This window comes from Ambystoma mexicanum, chromosome 2p (genome assembly GCF_040938575.1).
Source record: "Ambystoma mexicanum isolate Mex_15411 chromosome 2p, UKY_AmexF1_1, whole genome shotgun sequence".
NCBI classification, from domain to species: Eukaryota; Metazoa; Chordata; class Amphibia; order Caudata; family Ambystomatidae; genus Ambystoma; species Ambystoma mexicanum.
The window spans coordinates 904,214,151-904,227,662 of NC_090923.1; the positions used below are offsets into that span (position 1 = coordinate 904,214,151).

General features: G+C 49.1%; 1 protein-coding gene across 2 annotated transcripts in view; it reads left to right on the forward strand.

Moving 5' to 3' along the window:
* LOC138566892 (titin homolog) overlaps positions 1-13,512 on the forward strand; it is a 635,448-nt gene that overhangs the window by 161,018 nt on the left and 460,918 nt on the right. For both annotated transcript variants that reach the window (XM_069644618.1, XM_069644619.1), the window contains exon 2: positions 11,574-11,640. In XM_069644618.1, the coding sequence (XP_069500719.1) occupies positions 11,605-11,640 (36 nt within the window). In that variant the 5' untranslated portion in view covers positions 11,574-11,604. The remainder of the gene's footprint in view (positions 1-11,573; positions 11,641-13,512) is intronic.

A 13,512-nucleotide genomic window follows, 5' to 3' on the forward strand; every position in this document is an offset into this window, starting at 1 on the left:
GGAGGTAAGATGCTTAATGTTGAGTTGATGTGATGCTTAATGTTGAGCCTTTGCCACCTCCCGTGGTTGTGCATGTGTGTACTGCTATGTATTCTTTATTCATGAGCATGTGAATCCATGCCAGACCCCATGCTGGAGAAGGAACAAGTTACTTACCTGTAACTGTTGTTCTCCAGCATGGGTCTGGCATGGATTCACATGCGAACCCTCCCGCCTACCCCTCTGCGGCTCTTCACTTGGTCATACTGCCACTTCACGTGCTTCCAAATCTGAAGATGGCTGCCAGAGGCGGTGCTTAGGTAGAGGGCAGTCATTGGCTGTGGTCAGTATGACGCAGAGACCAGTGATTGGTTATTACTACGAAAGACAGATCAGAAACGAAACTGATACTGGTTTTTTCTTTACCGAGGATTCCCAGCCTGACGACGGGGAATATTCATGAGCATGTGAATCCATGCCAGACCCATGCTGGAGAACAACAGTTACAGGTAAGTAACTTGTTCCTTCTCACACGCTTATGAAGGGATATGGTGCCCTTGTCACCTCACTCACTGTAACGGATAAAATGGGCAATCCCCTCGAATGCCATTCTCACCAACAAGCACTGTCCGCCACTTCATATGATTTAAACCTTCAGGCTCCTAGGTCTGTGGTTCAGTCTTACCGACAGCTGTTGGATTTGCCTCCCCAGCTGAATGTTGTTCTCAAAGACATTTCGTCCAGGATGCTTTGGGTCCATTTCCAAGTTCTTACCACAAGCCGATAAGCCATCGGCACTAAGCAGGTGAGACAGTTATGTGGCACAGCTCATTCTACTGCTCTCTGGCCTGGATCACGCCAATCTGCTCTGCCCTGGCCTTACCCAGTGTTAGGGAGAAGTCTCAGAAATGTGCGAATTCCCTTCACCTTAGAGACCCTCAGCAACTTTGCTGGATTTTGAGTACTTGATTTGTTTACCTTTCATGTATTTTGATGTGTGTTTTACTCTTGTGTTCTTAGATTATGGAGTTTTAAGAACTCCATAGGCATCTTTTCATGTGTGTTACACAGCACCCTCAGTGCAGTGACACAGGGATATCTTTTTAGACTTCCCAAAGGTTTAAATACCTTCTCTGGGATGAACTACTGTTTCCAGAGAATGTAAAGATAAATTGACTTTATTAGTCTTTTTAAATTTCTAGACCCAGCACACACTATCTTCCTATAGAGTGCTGGAGGGGTTACCTAGTATCCCCTATGTCTAGAAACTCATGTAGCAGTCAAATGCTACACTTTTCTATCGAAATGGCTGGTGGCAGTGGTTTTACAACAAACTACCATGATTTTTCCCGACCGCGAACACCGATAGCTAAAAATCACGGGAGTCATGTTTTTCAAGATGGGGCCTTAAACCCCTTTGTTTAAACGGGTCCTGGTCTTCTTTTTTTGCCATTTCTTTTTGGAAAGGTCCTTCTAGTGTTTGTCTCTGCGCGCCAAACTAGGTTTGGTCCCTTTGTTTCCATGCCTTGGCGGGCTTCAGGACTGAAGACCGCCTCTGGCGTCCGAGTGTCTGAGGTGGGCAGGAAGTGAGGGAGGTGCCCGAAACTCCCTGTGCTAAGTCTCCTAGGAGACCCAAATGCACTCTGGCGTGATTGGTTGGCTAACTGTCTGGCAAGGACAGCCACCCTGCTGGGTGAGTGGCAGCTAAGCTGGAATGAAAGGGAGAAAACTGTTTAAAAGATGAGTCTTTTGGACTGCAAAGCAGAGTTAACCACTGTAACGAAAGAATCAAAGACTAGCTGGAAGAGGACGGCTGCTGAAACTCCTGGACCATTGGTTTGCCCAGTGAAGACTTGCTGCAGGTCCGAATTGCCAAGTTCATCTCGACAGAGAAGCCCCTTCAAGGACAACTTCTTCCTTTTGAGTTAGTGGGACCAATCAACTCGTAAACCACCTGGATACCATTCTCGGAGCTGGTTAGGATTAACCAGGGGGAAGGACACCAGCTTGTGTGCTTGACTACAGCTACTCGATCTGAAGTAACACCATTTTGTCAGCTTTTTCCAACGATCGCAAGCAGTGCAGGAGTCCCACGAAGTCCTCCCTTTTGTCCCCACGACTGGGGCTCAAGAACAGTGAGATCTGCAGGAACTGCCAGGAATCCAGTTCTTCAGCTGCATCTTGTTCTTCATATTAAGGTACTGTGCTGACCCGATTGAGAGAACCCATCTCTCGCGGTGAAAGTTTGTGGAACTTGCAGGCTTAATCAGCTTGTGAGCCAACATAGGATTCTTTTTTGTACAAACTACTTCTAAGAACTTTGGCAAAGACTTATCGTTTACTACAAGAACTGCTCTTTCCTATCCAAGACACTAGTCCATTGCCTTTGGCCTAGGCCTATTGAACTGGATCAAGTCCTCCAATGAACTGAAACTATTTGCACTGCCTAAGAAAGTATTTGTGATCTATTCTATTAACTTCTGCCTTTGCTCTCCTATTTAAAGTGACTGAAATGCTATTTTGCTCCTATTTCAGGGGGGCCTAATTTACTCAAACGTATTGGTTTGGTGTTGAAGTTTATTTGTGTATGATATTAAATTGCCTCCTTCTAGTGAATGTTTTCTAAATGATTGTGTAATAAATGAATAAGTGTTTTACCAAGAAACCTTGAGTATAAGTGTCTACTTGAACCACTGTGATTGTAGGACCTCTGTGTAACCTCTAGTACTGATCATTCTCTCTTGAGATAAGCCTGGCTGCTCAGCTCGCTACCACAAAACTGTGTAGTACAGACTTCTACCAAAGGTTGGTTTTGCTTACACCTGTAGTCCTAATTGTATGTGGTGGTCCCAGAGGGTACTGCATGCAATTCTGCCGAACACCCTTTGGCCAACATCTCTCTGCAAGATCTCATCTGCTCTCTCAGCCAACTTTATAGGCCTTATAATTGCACTCTATGCATTTCGATCCCTTGGATTAGTTTGTTCTTGGTTTCTGCTCTTTCTGGCCTTTGGATTGGTAATTGGCTTTCATTCCTTGTTTTCCCTTCTCTTGTGAGTGGGTCCATGGTGCTGTGAGATTTCAAATGGCCCATCAACCATTTAGAACTCTGGCAGAAGTAACCACTTGCTCCCCACAGTTACGTCCTTGCAAACAGCTTAGGGGAGCCTAACTCCCAAGTATAGATGCATGAGCGTAGGTGGTTGCTCTGTCTCCCTTGCTCTTGACACTGCATCCGTGGTTTGCTTCCTTTTTCTGCAACTTGGAGCTCCTCAACAGCATATTGGGACCAGCAAGATACCTATTCCAGCAGTCTTCTCCGTGAAAGTCTTATCAGGCCCTTGCAGTCTCTTTCTCTGTATCGTGGGGTTGCCCAGAGACCATGGAATGCCAGTATTGCGGAAGCATATACAATGCACGCAAGGGATTACCTCCTCATATCAGCATTATCGTTAATCCTGTTCTCTGACCTTTTGAGGTCTGATGCTCCCCTAATTCTGGTCCAGCTAAGGCCATAGGTTTGATGGGGTGCTGCTGCTACCATCCTATACTGCATCCAGGCAGCTCACAGCTCTGGCGATGTCCTGGTATGCTGGTTTTCCTGGTCTGGAGAGTCCTCTCCTGGACATGGAAGGGAGTCGGAGACCGGACTTCATAACCAGTCATTTTTTAAAAATACATTATGCCCAATTTGTTCTCTTACATAAATCGCACCTTTTCAATATGCTCCAAATTTATTATGCCAACTTATTTTTAACAGGGGACGTTGGGAGGCCCACCATTGCCTGTAGTCTACCATATGGTCTGGCACTTCTTCCTTTGTGGCATATTCACATTCTAGTGGGCTTTGGGTCCTCCTAATGGTGCCCTGCAAGCAATCTCAACACTAGTTGGGAAAGCGGGTATGGTCTACCATGTCCAACGTAGGCTGTCCGGAGACCATCCTCTGCCCCAGTCTGTGTAAAATTCCGGAGAGGGAAAGAACGTGCCCAGCATAGGCTTTTGCCCATTTCTTTGCCCAGACTCTGTATTCCAGTGTGTAGAGAGAAACCTGAGCAAATTGGAGTTGTGCTCTGAAATGGCTGCCCCCAGACGTGCACATCAAAATTCTCCAACTTTAAGGTTGAGAACAATCTTTGACTGTGTGGTCTATGAACAAAGCTTGCCCTTATTTGGATTGCAAAGCTGCCTGCATTATGTGACCTATTGAGGGCCTTGTGGCTATTGTTGGATACAGTTCTCATTAGTCAGGGGACCTATGTGTGAGAGCTTTACATTGTACTTTTTTTTCTTTTTCTTTTCCCTGTGGAAGCGAGTGCAAGAGCGCCAATTGTGCAAATAGATGACAATTCCAGTTTTTGGTGATTGATCACCTGCATGTTGACATGTTGGATCTTTGTTTTTACATAGTGTCACCAAATTACCAAAAACTCACAGCAGAGCCATATCCCATGAATGTAGCAGGTAGGTGCCCCCACTGATTTGCTTAAACCTCTGACTATCCAAGGACCATCTGCCATGCCGAAAGAGCCGGCATCCGTTTCAAACCACTGATATCCTTGCATTCTCATACATAAAACTACCTTCCTAAACCAAACCCTTTGGTTGTTCCTAACTTCTGCATCTTTCATCCAACCCCTTCTCTAGACAACACAAACATGTTGCCCTATTCACCTTTCCATCCTAACTGACACATTTTATTCTTTTCCCTGACCAATCATTTTAATCCAAAACCCTTTTAATCTTTTTTCCCTTATTTTATTTAATACGACCCCACCCCCTCAGTAGCCCACAATTCTGATTTTTTTTTTTCTCATTATTCAGATTTTTCATCTTTTTAGACCTTTTTTCTAACACTCCAAGGTGAATCTCTCCATTTCAGCCATGTAGCCTAACCTTTTTTTCTTCGACTTTCCTTCATGATGGAGGCCTGGTGGCTCCTTTCTAAACCTCCACCTTTCCCTCTTTCCTCAATCTTTGCTTCCTTTTGCATTCCTGGCATTGCAAGACACGCCCACCAGCAACAGGATACAGGGCTCTGTACTCTCGTCTGTTCCCGCCCTCCAGACCCACCTTCATGGAGGGTGACGTCTCCACCATTCCCCGTACAGCTACAGAGCTTGCCTTTTTTTTTTCTGCGATCTCGCACTAAGTTATGATATCCTCTGTTTTCTGCTCCTTTAATTTACTAGTTCTCTTGCGTAATGTTCATAGTGTATGAACATATGCAAATGTCTGGACTGTGGAAATGGGCAGAACCTCTACGTTGATCCACAGAGTAGTATAGATTCGAGGGGATTGAGTCCTCCGACGTATTCCATATCTATGACAGTAATCACCACAGCTGTGCTGCTTTGGAAAATCTTTCGGCATCTGCGTCCTGTGTCGATGATGTTGATACGCCGTCCTCGAGGACCTCCTCCGACAGCCGACGTCACCGGATGTTATAAGTAGGACGCACGACGCCCGTAGCCTCAGTTCTGTTTTTTCCGCAAACGTGTTCGCTTCGGAGTTCTCGGCGCGCCTCGACTCTTTGGAGTTTCTGTTCTTTCGGTTCTTCAAACCTGTTCGTTTGTGAAGTTTATCGGGATGTCTTCCTCTTCTTCCACCCCGCGTCCAGGCTTCAAGAAGTGTGGGGACTGCGGTTCCAAGATTTCGGTGACGGACCGCACAACGCCTGCCTCTGGTGCCTAGGGTAGGCCCACGACACGGATGATTGTGTCGACTGCCAGTAGCTTACGTGTAAGGCCTTGCGGGAGCGTAAGAAGAAGCTGTCGGTCAGTAAGGTGTCCAAGCCCCGGAAGTCGAGGTCCACTGGGCTTTCGACAGATGATTCAAGCGGCGACTCTCTATATCGTTGTCGTAAGTCTAGGGTGTCTCGGTCCCGGAGTGGGTTCCACCACTCCTCTACCTCTTTGAGGCACTCACGGAAGCGCGGTCATCGGTCGCCTTCCTCGTCCGAGGACTCCGCCAGTCGGCGGGTTGCTTATCCCACCAAGCATGCGACTCCGGAGGAATGGGCTTCCTTCGGTAAGAAAATGTTGGCGATCCTTGAATCGCAGAGCACCGGTCCGTCCGCGCCTCTGAGTGGGGTCGGGCGTGACCATACCAGAGATACCGCTCGTACGCCTTCGGGCTCAGGTGGTCGGCACGATTCACGGGAAAGGTCCCGCTCGGACAAGGGGAATCGTTCTTGTCATGCCCGTTCCAGGTCCCGGTCCTCGACGCGCTTGAGACCGTGTGCACCTGTGAAGTCTTCGAAGATGATGTCGACGTCTGTGGCGCCGAAGTCGTCGAGGGACTCTCTCGAGGCTTCGCCTCCAAGGAAGTCGTCAATGCCATTGGTGCCCAGGCTGTCGAAGGACACGCTCGGGGCTCCACCCTCAAGGCCTGTGTCGACGCCGTTGATGCTGTCGGCGCTGCGCTTGACGTCGACGCCGATTCACTCAACGCCTTTCGAGGCTGTTTTGTCGGAGGTACCCTGTGGCACGGTGGAACCCCCTAGAAAGGCTCTGGCCAAGGCCAAACATGTCTTTGTTCCCCATTCTGTGCCCACTTTCCACCATCTGGATTATATTTCTGAGGTGGATGAGGGTTCTGAAGATGGGATGGTTCCTGATACGGTACCAGGCGAGATTATCTCTGGACATAGCCAGATTGAGGACCTGCGTCAGTCGCTGCACGATGCCAGTTGTCTGGACACCTCTCCGGAGGTGGAGTTCTGTAGGCCTGAGCCTGGCACCCATGCTGAGTCCTCGTACCGGCGCCTTATGTCGAGGGTCATCGAGTACCTGGGGTGGTCTGCTCCACCACGGGATTTTCTGCAGGATGACCTGACGGATATCCTTGACCAAGGTCCATCAACTGACCCGGTACTGCCGTTCCATATGGCTCTACAAAGGAGGGTGGTGGCGGTGGCTTGGACTGCTCCGGAGAGTCTCCCGGCAGTGGGCAAGTCTTTGCCGTGAAAATACCGCCCAGCCAGTAGCGACCCCTGCTACTTGACCACGCACCCCACTCTGGAGAGTTTGGTGTTGCAGACGGCTATAGCCCCAGCAAAGCAGGCGTCGTATCCTACCATCCCTTCTGATAGGGACGACAAGCGTTTTGATGGTTGGGCGAAGAAAGTGCTTTCTTCAGTGGGTATGGCTCTTCAGGCAGCCAACTCCATATGGCCTTGTCACGTTTCACGCACACTCTGTGGAACTGTTTCCTTAGCGGCTGAACATATTCCCAAAGGGGACGAACGGGATGGTTTTCTTGCTATGATACAGGATTGCAAGGATGCCATGTGTGAGGCTGTTCAGTCGGGTCTGGACATGGCAGATTGCGTCAGCCGGTCCATGGCGGCGAGCACCGTAATACGCAGGTTTGCGTGGTTGCGTAAGTCGGGGTTTGCTCCTGATTGTCAAGCCCGGCTCCTCAACATGCCCTTTTGATGGTGTACATCTTTTTGGCAGCAAGGCTGACGAGAGCCTTTAGAGGTTGCAGACCTCAAAAGTTTCAGCAAAGTCATTGAGTTCGCCAACCTCCGCCTTTTCGTCCTAGGGGACAGCGATGGAGGGGAGGTTCCTTTCGTTATTACTCATCCTTTAGTAAGGCGAGAGGAGCTGCTAGTCAAAGGGGCCACCGTAGGAGTGCCAGAGGTGGAAAACAAGGTTCTCGAGGTGCCAAGGCTGCTCGGGCAGTTGCCTCATTGCCCTCAGGCAACGCCGCAGCCGCTTCTGCTCAGTCATGAAGCCCATGCTTCGCCGGTGGGGGAGAAGGCTGGCGCAGCATCTGGTAGAATGGCGGGCCATTACTTCAGATGTGTGGGTTCTGGAGATCATAGCCCACGGCTACTGTCTTCCTTTCCGGCAGAGGCCTCACGACGATCCACCAGGGAACCTCTCTTTGAAGAGTCCGGATCCGCTCCCTGCGCAGGAAATTCAATCCCTGCTGGAGAAAGGCACCATAGAACTGGTGCCTGTAGCGGAGAGGAACAAGGGATGGTATTCCCCTTATTTTTTGATTTCAAAGAAAGACTGGGCATTGAGACCCATCATGGACTTGCGCGGTTTGAACAAGCGCCTTCGGAAGGACAAGTTCAAGATGGTTACTCTTTCGCAAGTCCTCCAGGCCCTTCAACTTCAGGACTGGTTGGTGTCTCTGGACCTCAAGGACGCTTATTTTCATGTGCCAATCCATCCCAAGCACAAGAAGTTCCTGAGGTTCGCGGTTGGCGACTCGCACTTTCAGTTTCGGGTCCTGCCGTTCAGATTGACCTCCACCCTGAGGATCTTCACCAAGCTCATGGTGGTGGTGGCAGCGTATCTCAGGAAAGGGGGGATTCACGTCTACCCCTACCTGGATGATTGGTTGATCAGGGCGCGCTCTCCCGAGCAAGTCCTGGATCATCTGTCCGTCACCTGCCACTCCCTCCACAGGCTGGGCTTCTCCCTCAACTTAAAGAAGTCCCACTTAACGCCAACTCAGAGGCTCCAGTACATCGGAGCAGTGCTCAACATGTCCCTGGGGCAGTATTTTCCTCCCCAGGTGAGGCTCATCACATTCAGCAGATGGTGCACAAGTTCCAACATGCCCAGAGTCTCCCTGCTTTCGAGTTCTTGAGATTGCTCGGCCTCATGGCATTCTGCATTCTTCTGGTGCCAGAGGCTAGGTTGCGGATGATATCTTTGCAATGGGCACTCAAGCTCCAGTGGTCTCAGTCCTCCGGCAGGATGTCGGATCCCGTTCAGGTGCCGCCCTCAGTCGCCCAGGACCTTCTGTGGTGGGCCGTCGAAAACAATCTGATGAAGGGGGCTCTGTTTTGGCTGCCCTGGCCGGAGGTGACGATCGTGACAGACGCGTCCCTCATGGGATGGGGAGCTCATCTCAACGAGCTGACAGCGGTCGCTGGTCTCCATCGGAGTCCAGACTCCATATCAATCTGGTGGAGCTGAGGGCCGTCAGGTTTGCCCTGAAGGCTTTTCTGCCGACTGTGCGAGGAAAGACTGTCCTGATCCTGACAGACAACCCCATGGGCATGCACTACCTCAACGAAAAGGGGGGGCAGGGTCACTTCCTCTGTGCAGGGAGGCGATGCAGCTCTGGTTCTGGGCAATCCAGCAGGAAATTTCGATCTCGGCAGTTCATCTGGCCGACGACCAAAACGAGACGGCGGACGCTCTGAGCAGGCAGAGCGCGATCTCTCACGAGTGGGAGTTGACTCAGGAGATTCTCCTGGAGATCTTCGCCCTTTGGGGGACCCCTCAAGTGAATCTCTTCGCCTCCAGTGTCAACTGGAAGTGTGAAAGGTTCTGCTTGCGGGAATTTCCTCCAAGAGGAGCCTTAGGAGACGCGTTAGTGGTGGAGTGGTAATTCCCACTGCTGTACGCGTTTCCTCCAGTCCCCGTCATCCCGCAAGTGCTGCGGAGGTTACGGAGGTTCGGTTCCCGGATGATCCTCATTGCTCCAGCATGGGCCAGGAGGACGTGGTACCCGGACCTTCTCGACTTGTCATCTGACCTCCACGTCGTCTTCCCTACCGAGACGATTTGCTCTCACAGGAGGGGGGTCAGGTTCTACATCCAGAGGTCAGATCCCTCAACCTTCACGCTTGACTTCTGAAAGGTTCAGGTATAAGGATTGAGACCTCCCTGAAGACGTGATGGAGGTGTTGCTTTCGGCCAGACAGCCGGCGACAGTCCCTGTATCGTTGCCGTTGGAGAAAGTTCTGCGACTGGTGCAGGGTTAAGAATGTGGATCCTTTTTCATGTGACATTCCTGTGGTTCTGTCTTTTTTTGCTTTCTTTAGCCCACAGGGGCTTGCAAGTGGGTACCGTTAAAGGTTACCTGGCGGCGCTGTCCATATTTAAGCGCTTGTCTGAGGAGTGTTCTTATTTTAAAATTCCTTTAATTTCTCAGTTTCTAAAAGGGCTCACTAATGTGTTCCCTCCGTCACCTTTCCAGGTGCCCGATTGGGATTTGAACCTTGTTCTCAAGTTTTTAATGGGTGCTCCGTTTGAGCCTTTACATTCTTGCCCTTTGAGACTGTTAACCCTTAAAACTGTATTTTTAGTTGCGGTCACTTCCGCTCGCAGAGTGAGTGAGTTACAGGCACTTTCAGTTAAGCCACCCTTTACTGTGTTTCATAAGGACAGGGTTGTCCTTCGAGTTCGTCCTTCCTTTCTTCCGAAGGTGGTGTCGGAATTTCATTTAGGCCAGAAGGTTATTCTTCTAGCATTTTATCCTCCACATCCTGGTAAGGAGGAGGAGAGGCTCCATAGGTTGGATCCTAGGAGAGCTTTAAGCTTCTACATTTCTCGCATGTCCCGGGTCAGAGTAGACGATCAGCTCTTTATTGGTTACGCTGGAAGGCGTTTGGGACAAGCTGTGACTAAGCAGACTTTGTCCAGATGGATTATCTTGGCAATTTCTGAATGTTACCGCCTGGCGGGTAAGGACCCTCCAGTAGGCTTACGGGCCCATTCGACTAGGGGTATGGCTGCTTCTACTGCCTTGCAGAGGGGTGTTCCTATTCGTAACATCTGTGATGCAGTCACTTGGGCTTCGGTCCTTACTTTTGTTCGTCACTACTCTCTAGATTCTGTCCGTGGGCAGGATCTGGCCTTTGGCAAGGCGGTCCTTTACTCTGCAATTTGATTGGACACTCTAAATTTGTGTATTCTAAATTCTTTTCCCACCTCCTTACGTTGGTACTGCTTTGGGAGTCTGTCATAGATATGAAATACGTCAGAGGACCAAATCCCCTCGAAGAACAAGTTACTCTCTTACCTGGTAACGTTCTTTCGATGGGATGGTTCGACGATGTATTTCATATCGCTTCCTCCCTGCCTTCCCCGCTACAGAATTTCTTATGCGATTGCAGCTTACGTTTCCGCAAGGCTTTCTGTGGTCATACTGGCAGTAGATCTGTGCCACACGTTCTGGGAAAAAACTACAACTGAGGCTATGGGCGTCGTTCGTCCTACGTATAACATCCGGTGACGTTGGCCGTCGGAGGAGGTCCTCGAGGACGGCGTATCCACGTCCTCGACGCAGGACGTAGACGCCGAAATATTTTATGAAGCAGCACAGCTGTGGTGATTACTGTCATAGATATGGAATACGTCGTCGGACCATCCCATCGAAAGAACGTTACCAGGTGAGAGAGTAACTGTTCTTCTGGCCTAGATGCTGTCAATGAAATTAAGACAACTATAGGTCACTTCTTAAACCGTATCGGCTAGTCCACTGTGTTCTTACAGCACACTCATTCACAATTGCACACTCGGTCTGTCTCTCCCCTAGTTTTTCTCGTTGAACCAGTCTCTGCCCCCACTGCAGATCCTGATGCATTAGATATGGGCTATGTTCCAAGGCAAATGCAAGTGAGAGCAAATGGGTGACTAGCTTTGCTAAATTTGTGTTTAGCATGGTATGTATTAAATTGAGTTCCGTTGACATAACTTCCCATGGCCCACTCTTGCTACGATTAACTAAATTATTCAATAGTATGATACTCATTCCAAATAAGTCTTTGTTCTTTTTTTTTATTGTATCTATTGAGACTAAAGTCAAAGAGTCGTAAAGACACTGTAAATGTTTTGCAGATCGAGCTGAAGATATCCTGCACCTTTTGAGATGGAAGAACAAGGGGAAAATACAGCTAATGGCTGGGTGAGTTACAAAATTTGTCTTACATCAAAAATTTAGGGTTTATTAAAGAAACTGCATTTCTTGCTGTGTGAAGGAAGGGGAAAGTCCTAAACGGTCGGCGATACTTGGTTTCTCCCGTCCACCCCTGTTCTTTTTCCTTCCCTACGACTACGAGTGGTCATCCAGCCCGCAGGAGGTGAATTTCCTCCACAGTATTGAGTTCATTCCAAATCATCATCTCTGGAAGGATCATTTTCACTGCACAAGAGGAGGTCCAGTCTCCCCATGCATTTAATCCATGGCTCTCAGTCATCGCCACTACACTGTAAGCAATATGGGAAGAAAATCCAACTCTGTGCTAATTCATTGTTTGGCCGCTTTGTGTGTACACCTTTTGGAGCTGAGACAATCCTTGTCATCAGGCCCATTCAGTGTTCTTACTTGTAAGAGTGGCTGCTTTTGAGATGAAAGCGGTGTTCAGTCTTGAAGAAGCTGATTATCATGTGAAAAATGCATATAACTGTGTTCAGCCCATGTGAAAATCACAATGTTTTCAGATGCAGGCATTATTTTATTAAATCTGTGATCATGTCTGGTGTACACCTGTCTTAACACCACACGTTTAATAAGACCCACTGCCTCCCCATCCTTCATGTGCCTGCTTCTCCTGGGCTAATGGTTGGTACTCAGTTATACCTCCATGTGCACAACTGAGGACCAGGATAGTAATGCCTCAAAGAGATGACCCCTTCACTGAGCACCACACTCTGTCACTGACAAAGTCGCTATTGATCCTGATCTGCCAAAAGATCACACTGGCCCATGGAACCTAAAGCCCAATCTTGACACTCTGCCCAGAGGCCCTGTGTATTGTAGACTTTCCCTAACAGATTTTACTCGTATTTTCCCCTGATGCATTCCCACCTGAGGCAGTATTGGATGACTACTGATGGTACCACCTGAAAGAGAAAGTAATATGTCTCTCAGGCTCAGGATACACCATGAATGCAATTTCTTGTGTGAATCATCTCGCTGACTAGCTCTGGAAGTGCCTCTGGGTGATGGCAGCCCTTGTAAGCTTCTAGTGGGTACTGCCCGCTATCCTGCAGGAACCCCTATCTGGGAAATGGATTTGGCAATTTATTTAATTTATTGTGCATTTTTAAGTTGCTTATACATAAAAGAAATGGTGTTTCAAAGCGCCCACAGGGAGGGAACATGGGAATGAAATGCAAATATAAAAATGAAAGATAGAGGCAGTTCTACTAGGCCTATGAGCATTCAGAACATGCAAGTGCAGAGAAAGAGAGAAGGGATAAGGGAGGGGTAAGTGCTAGGAGTACCACGGGGAAGTGCTAGGGAGTAAGCAGCTACTCAGTGACTTGGTGAGTGATCAACTGCCAAAAAATAAGTGCAGGCCTGTGATAACACAGGGCAGTGGGTGCCAAGGCAAGTGCTGGGAGTGGGCGGAGGCTGAAGGCGATTGGGCATGGGAGGCCAGGACCCTTGTGGACACATAAGGGACCTGGTCACCAATCTCAGCAACTGTGGGATTTAGCAGAGATGGGAGGGGAGGAGAGGAGGAGGTGAAAACGAAGGTCTTGAGGAGCTTCCGGAATTTCAGGAGATCCGGTTCTAGAGGAAGGGGGAGGCTGTTCCATAGGAGGGAGCCAGCCAGGGAAAGAGATTGGCCACCAACTCGCTGTTTAGCGAAGCACTTGACACACAGAGTTGGTGCCGGAGGAACATAAAGATCTGGAGGGAGTGGATTTAGTGAGTCAGTTGTAGATAGCGTGGTCCCCAGAGAGTCCGATCGATGATGCAAAGGGATTTAAATTTGCTCCTTGCAGCAACTGGGAGCCAGTGGAGAGATTTTAGGGCTGTAGAGATGCG